The sequence below is a fragment of the Rana temporaria genome, chromosome 12 (assembly GCF_905171775.1).
Source record: "Rana temporaria chromosome 12, aRanTem1.1, whole genome shotgun sequence".
NCBI lineage: Eukaryota > Metazoa > Chordata > Amphibia > Anura > Ranidae > Rana > Rana temporaria.
Window position 1 is genome coordinate 41,470,457 of NC_053500.1, and position 12,657 is coordinate 41,483,113.

Genomic DNA, 12,657 nt, shown 5'->3' on the forward strand with positions numbered 1-12,657 from the left:
GCGCCCTCTAGGGGGGTCACATACCATCTCGCCAGGAGTTTATAACACATTCCCACTGTCTTTATATCTCCTGAAGAAAAACAAGCAATTCACAGAATATTCCTTCCTTCAGGTTCTGTTTCCTTAACCACTTAAGACCCAGACCAAAATGCAGCTAAAGGACCTTGCCCCTTTTTGCGATTCAGCACTGCGTCGCTTTAACTGACAATTGCGCGGTCGTGAGACGTGGCTCCCAAACAAAATTGGCGTCCTTTTTTCCCACAAATAGAGCTTTCTTTTAGTGGTATTTGATCTTTTTGCTATAATAAATATCCCCCAAAAATATATAAAACATTTTTTTTCCTCAGTTTAGGCCGATACGTATTCTTCTACCTATTTTTGTTAAAAAAAATTGCAATAAGCGTTTATCGGTTGGCTTGCGCAACATTTATAGCGTTTACAAAATAGGGGATAGTTTTATTGCATTTTTATTAATTATTTTTTTACTACTAATGGCGGCGATCAGCGATTTTTTTCATGACTGCGACATTATAGCGGACACTTCGGACATTTTTGACACATTTTTGGGACCATTTTCATTTTCACAGCAAAAAATGCATTTAAAATGCATTGTTTATTGTGAAAATGACAATTGCAGTTTGGGAGTTAACCACGCTGATGGGGTTATGTGTGACCTCAAGTGTGTTTACAACTGTAGGGGGGTGTGGCTGTAGGTGTGACATTATCGATTGTGTCCCCCTATAAAAGGGATCACACGATCGATGACGCCGCCACAGTGAACAACGGGGAAGCCGTGTTTACACACAGCTCTCCCCGTTCTTCAGCTACGGAGACCGATCACGGGACTCCAGCGGTGACCGGGTCCGCGAGTCCCGCGGTCACGGAGCTTCGGACCGGGTCGCGCGACCCCACGGCTGGGCTTAAAGGACAACGTACATATACGTTGATGTGCCCAGCCGTGCCATTCTGCCGACGTATATCAGGGTGAAGGGGTCCTTAAGTGGTTAATTAGGATTCTATACATTTTTTATATACTTTGATTTAAACTGAAGCAAGGTCATTAATCTCTAATGCCCTGTACACACGATCGGTTCGTCTGATGAAGATGGACCGTTTTCATCGGACTAACCGATCGTGTGTGGGCCCCATCAGTTTTTTTTCCCCATTGGTGAAAAAAAATAGAACCTGTTTTAAAATGTTCGTATGGTTAAAAAAACGATAGAAAAAAACGATCGTCTGTGGGGAAATCCATCGGTCAAAAATCCATGCATGCTCAGAATCAAGTAGACGCATGCTCGGAAGCATTGAACTTCATTTTCATCAAGACTGATGAAAGTCAGCTTCATCGGATATCTGATAAAAAAAATCCATCGGTTCGTTTTCATCAGACGAACCGATCGTGTGTACAGGGCATAAGACATCATCGAGGATCTAAACCCTCTACATTCTGTTTAGCAATGAAGTTCATTGCTATATGTAAACATAATGGGCCAGATTCATGAAGACTTACGACGGGCGTATCAGTAGATACGCCGTCGTAAGTCCGAATCCCCGCCGTCGTATATTAAGCGTATTCTCAAACTGAGATACCCTTAAATATTGCTAAGGTACGACCATCGTAAGTCTCCTACGCTGTCGTATCTTAGCTGCCTATTTACGCTGGCCGCTAGGGGCGTGTGCGCTGATTTACGCCTAGAATATGTAAATCAGCTAGATACGCCTATTCACGAACGTACGCCCGGCCGTCGCAGTAAAGATACGCCGTTTACGTAAGGCGTTTTCAGGCGTAAAGATAAACCACCCAAAAGATGTCGCAGCCAATGTTAAGTATGGACGTCGGGACCGCGTCAAATTTTTCACGTTTTACTTCGTTTGTGTAAGTCGTCCGTGAATGGGGCTGGGCGTAAGTTACGTTCACGTCGAAACCAATGAGTCTTTGCGGCGTAATTTGGAGCATGCGCACTGGGATACGTCCACGGACGGCGCATGCGCCGTTAGTAAAAAACGTAATTTACGTGGGGTCACAATGAATTTACATACAACACGCCCACATCTTACACATTTGGATAAGGCGGGCTTACGCCCGTCCAGTTACACTACGCCGCCGTAAGTTAGAGCGCAACTTCTTTGTGAATACAGGACCTGCTGCTCTAACTTACGGCGGCGTAGTGTATCTGAGATACGCTACACCCGCCGAAATCTCTCTGAATCCAGCTAAATGTGTAAAAAATATATATACTGATCACTTCTCCAGAGTAGTACAATGTTACTATGATAACATTATTTTGCTCTGGTCGAAGTGTGTTAAAAAAAAAGAAATATCTGTACTGTCCTGACAGTTTTGGGCCTCAAGACATTAGATACATCATGATTGATCAATTTTCAGTATACACAATTTTGTCTGCATTGTTGAGAAATATTGGTCTGGAGAAGTAACTTTACATTCTGATCTATGTCTCGGGTACCATGTTGACATCAATAGGCTCCTCTTATTCAGTCTTGCTTCATCAAAGTTCTCCAAAAAATGAAATTTCCATCCGCCAATTAGGTTCAGGTTGTTAAATTCTGACTGTCACAAAACTACAATCGAATTGGTGGCAATTGAAAACAGAGTTGGTTGTTAACATATATCTAAAGGCAAAAGTTTGTTGTTGTTTTTTTCATTTTGGATGGAGTAGTGAAGAGTTAAAACCCATGTCAGATCTGATTACCGCCTTGAGAAATGTTCCTTTACTCCGGCTCCTTGTCAGCAGAACAGGAGGTTCTTCTGAAATCTATCCAAAATTAGAAAAATGGGCCAGATCCACATAGAAATGGATAGGCGCAGCGTATCAGAGATACGCTACGCCGCCGTATCTTACCTGGCTTTAAATCGAATCCTGGAAGAATTTGCGCCGTAAGTTACGGCGGCGTAGTGTATTTCTGGCGGCAGAATTCAAATTGGCGATTAGGGGGCGTGATTCATTTAAATGAAGCCGAATGAACTGCGCATGCTCCGTTTCAAAATTTCCCGCCGTGCATTGCGCGAAATGACGTCGCAATGACGCCATTTTTTAAACTTAGACGTGACTTACGTCCATCCCGATTCACGGACGACTTACGAAGAAAAAAAATTAAAATTTCGACGCGGGAACGATGACCATACTTAACATGGCAAGTCTATCTATACGCCGCAAAATACCAGCTTTAACTATACGCCGGAAAAAGCCGACTGGAGACGAAAATAAGAGAATGCGACGGCCGCGCGTACGTTCGTGGATCGTCGGAAAAAGCGAATTTGCATACCCGACGCTGAAAACGACGCAAACTTCACCCAGCGGACGCCGAAGTATTGCATCTATGATCCGAAGGCGTACGAAGCCGTACGCCTGTCGGATCAAACCCAGATGCCGTCGTATCTTGGTTTGAGGATTCAAACTAAAGATACGACGCGGGTAATTTGAAAGTACGCCAGCGTATCAGTAGATGCGCCGGCGTACTCGCTCTGAGGATCTGGCCCCATATTTTTTTGTATTTTTTGTTTTTTCCGTTTTAAACAGAATGTAGAGGGTTTAGATCCTCAATGATGTTTTTCTTGCTGCCTGTGTCACAAGTAGTGTGAAACCAATGAGATAACAGGACAGGAGGTTACACAAAGCAATAAGACAGACATATAGGCCTTGTACACGCGACCGAGAATCTCGTCGTAAATGAAACATCGTTTTCCTCGACGAGGTTCTTGTCAGGCTTGTCGAGAATCTTGTCAAGCTTTCTTTGCATACACACAGTCAAGACAAAATCTTGTCGTTCTCAAACGCGGTGACGTACAACACGTACGACTGCACTATAAAGGGGAAGTTCGATTCCACCGGCACAACCCTTGGGGCTGCTTTTACTAATCTCATGTTACCGTGTGTTAAGTAAAAGTTTGGGGTGAGAGACGATTTGCGCTTTTCAGTCTGTTACAAGCATGACGAATGTGCTATGTCCATTACGGACGCTACTTTTACTGAAGGTGCGCTCCCGTCTCATACTTTATTCTGAGCATGCACGGGTTTCTAAGCATACACATGAACGTGTTTCTCATCGTAAACCAGCCTGACGAGAAACACGACGAGGAAATTGAGACTCGTGGAGATCCACAACAGTTTTCACACGACCGTTTTTCTTGGCAAAAAAGCTCTGCCAGCATTTTTCTTGATGGATTTTGCCGAGGAAAACGGTCGTGTGTACGAGGCCTGAGGGTCTGTTTTCCAATGATCATAAAATAGCATTGTTCTTATTTCTGTTTTTAATGGAGAAATTTCACACCACTAGCACGGGAGCAAATGGAAATCTCCCCAATTCAGACATTGACTACAATAAAAACCGGAGTGAACTTCTAACCCTTTCTGTCCACCTGAAACGCAAATACGTTTTCAGCTGGAGTTAGTATTTACTGTCAATTCTCTTTGACATAGACAGCGAGTTAACATTGTGAGCTTCAAAAAGTTTGGATTTCAAGAGGAACTTCCCGGTACAGGATGGTTTAGTTTTCTTTTCTAAAATGTCAAACAAAATGAAATGTTTTCAGAATGCAATTTTTCACTTTAAGTTTTGTCCATCATAGTATTTGTTTAAGCAATGTCATTATTATGTCACTTCTCTGTCTGTTGAGTCATAACTAATGACACAAACTGATAATTACATTGAATTATCTATAAATTTGTGTAATGTCCACACCCATCTTAGCTCCATATTTTCATTCTAGGAATCAGAGATATAAAAAAAAGTTGACACATGGTTAATTGGTAGAAGGTGTATCCATTACATCAAGGTTTTTTGAAGATGCCCTGTTGCTATGTTTAAAATATTTGTATACATTCCTGTCTTGTAGGCAACTTAATCCTTCACTCTCTCGTAGAGCTCCTGGTGTCACTGTTATCCTACACTTCTGGGTGTGGCCCCAACTTCTAGCTGTGGATCCTCCCACCATCCAATACATACAAAATGGGAGGAACCACAGCCAGAATCGTGAAACAAGCTATATGATACACCCCTGTTGGGAAGCACCCATGCCTGGATCAAGCAACTACAGTAACTCCCCAGCCACTGAACAGGCTGGCATGTATCCCATTTATTGGGCATAGGGATTCTTTAACCAGTTCCCGCCTGGCCCATGGCAAGATGATGTCGGCGAGAACCTGTCCTTCTGGGTGGACATTATATAACATCCTGCTTGATCGCAGGGCTGCGCGATTTGTCACCGGCTGCGACCACTGGACACAGCCGATGACTGATCACTGTACCGGCCCACTGCCGGTACCATGTGACCACAGTTACCAATCACAGCAGGTCACATGGCAGTTGTAAACAATGGGTGGCTTACTTTCAAGCCATTCATCGTGTAAATTGTATAACAGAAACAAAGAAAAACGTCTTCCCTTTTTTCGGGTGGAGCTCTGCTTTAAACATTGTTTTGTTGACATGCAGCCTGTCTACAGTCTGCACTGTGTCTGTGGTAAGGACTGAGAGCAATGTAGATATTGTTTTCATGCATCTGTTTACTATTTTTGCTGCCAGGAGCCATGAAAGATCATGAATATGCTGTAATGTACTTGAGTAGACACTCATGCCTTTAATCTTACAGTGTGTAGCATTACCTTAACCCCTATAGGCTAGTAGAGACCCCCAAAGATCAGTTGAGCTGAGATTGCACCACAAGGTAAAGTCTTTGACTTATAGTAGGGTTGTGGACAGATAGGCGCCAGTCACTTTAAAGCTACTATGTATCCAGGGAGCGAGGGCTAGGGCACAGCATACCAAGAGAACACAGTAAACTCCAGGAAGTCATACTCACAGCCTTTATAGGTAAAAGGAGCAAGACCGATAACCTATGATTCTTGAGCTCTCAACTGTAAAGCAGATGCCGCACAGACTTCCTGGGCATTACACGAGACTCCCTTTGAGGTCCAAGCCAACTTTCAGCTTCCTAGGCAATTCCAGTTGAAGTTCCTCCCTGGTGCTCCTTCCCAGGTTTGGCTCCACTTTTTCTAGGTAAGCAAGGCACTACAGGCCCGGGCCCAGGCCCCAGATTCGGGCCTTGTCTCATGAACACATGGGTACCCTCCCATAGGTATCAGACCTAGGATGTCAAGCCTTGCAGCACATGTCCTTCACCAGGGAGGAACTCAGGGATTAAAGGCAGCTCACAAGGTCACCCCAAATATGTAAATCACCCATCAGCATGCAGAATTAAGAATAAGTTTCCTAGTAGTTTGTCAGGGGGATATATAGAAATATGTAACCCAGCCTTTCTTGCTAGAGATGTTCCCTAACAGCAGGCAAAGTCATATCTCTTGTACATCCCTTCCCTTACAGTCCAAGTGTGTAATACAGTCATTCTAGTTTTAAAATAGATCTAACATGCATGAAGGCACACATTATTCTTAATTTCTTAGGTTAATAATCTTGTTTTTTTTATTTTTGTGTTGCAGAAAAATGCAGCAGATGCAACTTTGGACAATGTGAATTCTCAATATGCCATGCAGCTGACAGAAGCACAAGAAAATATTACCCATGTTGAATCTTTGCTTCAACAAACACGAAGAGATGTCAATCATCAGGTCTCGGAATTCACTGTTCTCCTGAGTTTAAAGACACGTCTTGAGGCTGAGATCACAACTTACCGTAGTCTTCTAGATGGGGGAACTAGGTTGGTAATGGCACAGTGAATATTTTAAAAAATCCCTGAAATAATAAGACTACGTTTACCCAAAACTGATTTTTCAGTTACCTGTACTGTAGACAGCAATGGCTGCCTACTGGTCAGATTCTTGTCCGATAAAAAGTTCTGTTCCAGATCTGCTTATGTTGATCCTAATTTTTTTAGAAACTATAAAGGGATTTTGTGAGCTCTTTAGAAAGAGCGAGGAGAGATTAGAACCTCTCATAGGCCTTTATTACCCACTTGCTGACTGCAATATGTATATATACGTTGCAGTTTGCAAGTGATTTACCAAGATTATGGCTGAAGCTATCAGCCATAACCCCGGTATTTTTTTTTTCAGACAGTGGCTGGCTTTCTAATGAAAGTGGTCAGAGTGGCCCATTAGCCACTGGATGATACCCCCGCCCCCCACTCTGGCCACTCAATAGTGTTTCTTACCATTTTCACCGGCATGCCCCGAGAAACGATCCAACAGTGCAGCCACCTGGTCACAGAGGTGAACAGAGATCAGATCATCTCTGATCGCCGCTATGGACTTGGAGGACCAGAATGACGTCATGACGTTACTTCTGGTCTAGGGAGGAAGTAAACAATTTTTTTTTTTTCAAAGTAAAAGATCTCGTTTTTTTTTTTCACCTTTTCCTTTTAAAGGTAAAGGGGGTTTAGAGTCTTTTTGACCCCAAATCTCTTTATAAAGCGGACCTGTCATATTTATTTCTATTACTAGGAATGTTTACATTCTCTGTAATAGGAATAAAAGTGATCAAAGAAAAAAATGAAAGGGACAGTGTAAAAATAAAAAATAAAACAAATAAGATAAAAAAAAACTAAAATATAAAGCACCCCCATCCCTCTGTGCTCGTGTGCAAAAGTAAATGCGTACGTAAGTTGTCCACGCATATGTCAATGGTGTTCTCACCAAACGTGAGGTATCACCACGAACATTAGAGCGAGACCAAAAGTTCTGGTGCTAGACTCTAAGCAGGTAACCTTAAAGCATTGGCTATTGAAAGTACCACATTTTGTCTCCATTCCACGAACGTACGCAATTTTAAAGCGTGGCATGTTAGGTATTTATTTATTCGGTGTAACATCATCTTTCATATTTTACAAAAAAATTGGGGTATATATATATATTTATATATAAATATATAGATTGTGTTTTGTTTTGTTTTTTTATTCATTAAAGTGTATTTTTTACCAAAAAAAACATAAAAAATCGCAACAAGCGCCATTTTGTTCCCTAGGGTCTCTGCTAAATAAATATAAATATATATATATATATATATATATATATATATATATATATATATAATGTTTGGGGGTTTAAAGTTTTTTATTTAATACTGATTTAAACATAAAGTACCAGAAAAGGCTTGGGGGCAGATCCACAGAGAGAGTACGCCGGCGTATCTACTGGTACGCCGTCGTACTTTCAAATTTCCCGCGTTGTATCTTTGTTTTGAATCCTCAAAACAACATACGACGGCATCTGGGTTAGATCCGACAGGCGTACAGCTTCGTACGCCTTCAGATCTAAGATGCAATTTTTCGGCGTCCGCTGGGTGGCGTTCACGTCATTTTCTGCTTCGAGTATGCAAATTAGCTATTTCCGACGATCCACGAACGTACAAGCGTCCGTCGCATTATTTTACGTCGTCTCCAGTCGGCTTTTTCCGGCGTATAGTTAAAGCTGGTGTTTTGCGGCGTATAGTTAGACTTGCCATGTTAAGTATGGCCGTCGTTCCTGCATTAAATTTTTTTTTTTTGTAAGTTGTCCGTGAATCGGGATGGACGTAATTCAAGTCTATGTTAAAAAAAATTATGTCCTAGCGACGTCGTTTAGCGCAATGCACGGCGGGAAATTTAGGGACGGCGCATGCGTGGGGACGCGCTTAATTTAAATGAAACACGCCCCCTAATCGCCAATTTGAATTCCGTGCCCTTACGCCGCCAGAGATAGACTACGCCGCCATAACTTGGTTTCACATGTCCGGTTTCACTTACCGGACATGTCCGCTCGGCCGAAAGCCCTCGCATGCGTCGAAGTGATTCGACGCATGCGTGGAAGCATTGACCTTCCAGGGTCGCGCACGTAGTCGCGTCATCATCGCGGCGGCGGCGCGGCCACGTCACCGCGTATCCTGTCCGCGCGGATTTCGGTTTGATAGTGTGTACAACCATCAGACCGAAATCTCTGAGCGGACATGTCCGATGAAAGCAGTCCGCGGACCGTTTTCATCGGACATGTCCCCTCGTGTGTACGAGGCCTTAAATGTAACTAGCACCGGTACTATAAAGTACACAGGCGCTACACAGTCAAATACTGTAGGTTCTATGGCAATACAAAAAAATCTGAGTTCAAAAGGGTAAAAAAGGCAATTAAAAGGTATTATGTCACTTAAATATTAGATGATCAAGTATTAACAATATAACTACCTCTTTCATGTGTCGGAGCCAATGGTAATAGCCATGACATAAGCCTTGCAAGGATGAGGGGATTGTTCAGCATAGCTCCAGAACGTCAACCTTGAACCATAGACTTCTAATATCATTGTCTATGGGAAAAGAGAGGATTAAGGACAGGTGTGAATGACAGTGTCCTGACTTGTTTCCAAGTCTGCACTATACATAATCAACATGAGCCTTTTTTATTTTACAGCTTAATACCCAAATGAAGACATACTGAAAAGTTAATGGAAGGAAAACAAACGCTACGGCATACGCAAATAAACCTACCCTACATGACTGGACTTTTGTATTCTTATGACATTCATATATCACAAAATGCTTTATGAAACTGTATAAACACTGTAACGACAGACAAGGAGTATTGGGCAGAGCCAACCCCTGCTGCCAAACCACTGCATTGGCATTATACCTGGATGTGTTTTAAAGAACACTGTTATCATGTAGAAGTTAGTACTAGTATTCTTTATCCCCAAATAAATTATTTTCTCTTGTGAAATCAATTAGCTTTTATACTTTATATATTTGTTTTCATTCTCTGTGTACTGTATATCCTGTGGCAAGTCCCAACTGCTACCCTCTTCCCTGTCTACACAATGGGAGTTTTTGCTATGAAGCTTTTTTTGTTGTAAGAGTTTATATTGTACTTCATGGAAGTGGCTCCCAGTGTGTGGTATGTGTACCTCCAGGGTATCACGGAATCATTCAGTTATCAATTAAAAGTCACTTTCCTCATTTGGAAATGTATAGAAACAATTCACCTAAAACCGACATTTCAATGATTTGTAGATGCTAGACTTTAACTCCTTCAGATCTGCGCTATAGCTGAATGACGGCTACAGCGCAGACCTACTTTGCCGGGAGGCCGTCAATAGACGTCCTCCCCTTTGCAGGTTGCGTGCGCCGTGCACTGTTATCACCGAGTCACTGAGACGTAAGGGCCAATAAGAGCTGATCATGTGATGTAAACAGTGTAAACAGAAGCTTGTTAATCCTTTTTTTTCTCCTCACGCTTACAGCGTGGCGAGAAAAAAGAGCCGATGGTCGGCTTCTGGGCAAGGGACAGCGGTCCCGAAGAGGAAGAGGTACATCCGCCTCATCTGTGCCTGCCAGTACCGCCTGCCAGTGCCCACAGTCAGGGCAGCCATCACAAATTTTGGGGTCCCTTACACAGCTTTAGGCAGGGCCCCCTTGGAGCAGAGAGAACCGGGGGGGGGGTGCTGACGAGATAATAAGCAGAGGGGCTGGGGACCATCAGCCCCCTTACAGGTGTAATGCAAAAAACGGGAGGGGGCCCAGCCGGGCCTGTAATGAGCCCTGGGGACCATCGGGCCCCTAACAGGTGTAATGCAAAAAAAATTGGAGGGGGGCCAGCCGGGCCCCTGGGGACCATTGGGCCCCGTACAGGTATAATGCCTGTATCCCCTGATGGCGGCCCTGCCCACAGTGCCACAAATCAGTGCCCACCAGTGCAAAACAGTGGCACCTATCAATGCCCACAAGTGCCACCTATCAATGTCCACCAGTAGTGCCAATCAGTGCCTCATCAGTGCCACCTAGCAGTGCTGATCAGTGCCCATCACTGCCACCTATCAGTGTTCATCACTGCCACCTATCAGTGTTCATCACTGCCACCTATCAGTGTTCATCACTGCCACCTATCAGTGACCATCACTGCCACCTAGCAGTGCCACCTATTAGTGCCACTTGTCAGTGCCCACCAGTGCCACCTATCAATGCCCTTCAGTGCCACCCATCAGTGCCCCACCAGTGCCACTTTATTGGTGCCCATCAGCGCAGCCTATCAGTGCCCATCAGTGCAGCCTCATCAGCATACATCAATGAAGGAGAAAAATTACCTATTTGCAAAATATTATAACAAAATATAAAACATTTCTTTTTGTTTGTTTTTTAAATTTGGTATTTTTTTTATTTTATTTTTTTTATTCAGTCTTTTTGATTTAAAAAAAAAAAAAAAAACTGCAGAGGTGATCAAATAAAACTAAAAGAAAGCTCTTTTTATGGAAAAAAAATTATAAACATTTTATTTGGGTACAGTGTTGTATGACCGCGTAATTGTAATTCAAATAGTGAGAGCGCAAAGCTGAAAATTGGTCTGGGCAGGAGGGGGGTTTAAGTGCCCAGTAAGCAAGTGGTTAAAGTGATTGTAAACAATCACCTTGTAAAACAACCCATACAGTTTAAAATAGAAATGAAAGGCAAACCATTTATGTATAGATATAAAAAAACAATAAAAATACAAGTGCAGAGAGACCACACTTGATAAGGCTGAGGTAGCTAGACAAGTGATGTTCAGCCAGGTGTGAGGTACTCCACCATCAGAACCAGCATGTGGGCAGCTGTGCCAGAGCCTACTAGTACTCAGCTTCTCCAGAAGACCCCACAACCACGGGGAGCCCCTCACCGATTTCTACCAGAGTGTTCCAGTGGGGTGGCCCCTCTATATCTCCGGGCCAGAGATCTCTCCAGACATCCTTCAGTACCTTTATTAGAGCTATCCTGGACTTCACTTAGGGGGGTGATAAACTGACAATAAGTGGAAATAACTGTTTGTGTTCTCAACTGTTTTACTAAAACTGTGATTCTCAGCTACACTCTCTATTATTAGAGCAGGGATCTCCAAACTTTACAAGCAAAGGGCCAGTTAACTGTGCTTCAGACTTTAGGGAGGGGACTGTGGTCAGTGGATGTAAACAATGTCTCATCTTTGGTATTAGGAGAAATATTAGTGCTCAGTGTTGGTGTCAGTGGGAGGAATAGTGCCCCATCATTGGTGTCATTGAGAGAAATAGTGCCCTATCGTTGGTGTCATTGAGAGAAATAGTGCCCTATCGTTGGTTACCACAAAAAACTGGGAAAACGTATTGACTCGAGTATAAGCCTAGGGTGAGGATGCAGCAGCTACTGTAAGCGGAAAAGAAGGTCAACAATGCCCATTTGCACACCTCACTGTGCCCATTGCAACTTCATTGTGCCCACCCTCACTGTGCCCATTGCAACCTCACTGTGCCCATTGCAACCTCACTGTGCCCATTGCAACCTCACTGTGCCATTCCTGTGCAACCTCACTGTGCCAATCCTCAGTGTGCCCATTTTCAATGTGCCCATCCTCACTGTGCCCATTGTTACTGTGCCCATCCTCACTGTGCCCATCCTCACTGTGCCCATTGTCAGTGTACCTGAAATTGACAGGCTGCGGGCATCCATTCATTGTTTAAAACTCGCGGCCTCCTCCTGGTCCCTTCCGTGATAGGAATTTCTCAGCAGACACAGTTCCGCCTATCACGGACGTTCTCATCAGCAGACACTGGGCTAGATTCACATAGATTAGCGGATCTTTAGATCCGCGAAATCTATGTGATTTACGATCGGCCGGCGCAATTTTGCGAGGCTAGTGCAGTATTCACAAAGCACTTACCTCCAAACTTGCGCCGGCGGATCGTAACTCCCCTGGCGGAATTCAAATTCCGCGGCTAGGG

The 12,657-nt window shown here is 43.5% G+C and overlaps 1 protein-coding gene across 1 annotated transcript in view; it reads left to right on the forward strand.

Moving 5' to 3' along the window:
* The window catches only part of LOC120918669 (keratin, type I cytoskeletal 19-like), a 29,866-nt gene extending 20,206 nt beyond the window's left edge, over positions 1 to 9,660 (forward strand). Inside the window, exons 6-7 of the mRNA XM_040330352.1 lie at positions 6,456 to 6,673; positions 9,351 to 9,660. Of these exons, the coding sequence (XP_040186286.1) occupies positions 6,456 to 6,673; positions 9,351 to 9,366 (234 nt within the window). The 3' untranslated portion in view covers positions 9,367 to 9,660. The remainder of the gene's footprint in view (positions 1 to 6,455; positions 6,674 to 9,350) is intronic.
* Positions 9,661 to 12,657: the final 2,997 nt, after the last annotated feature.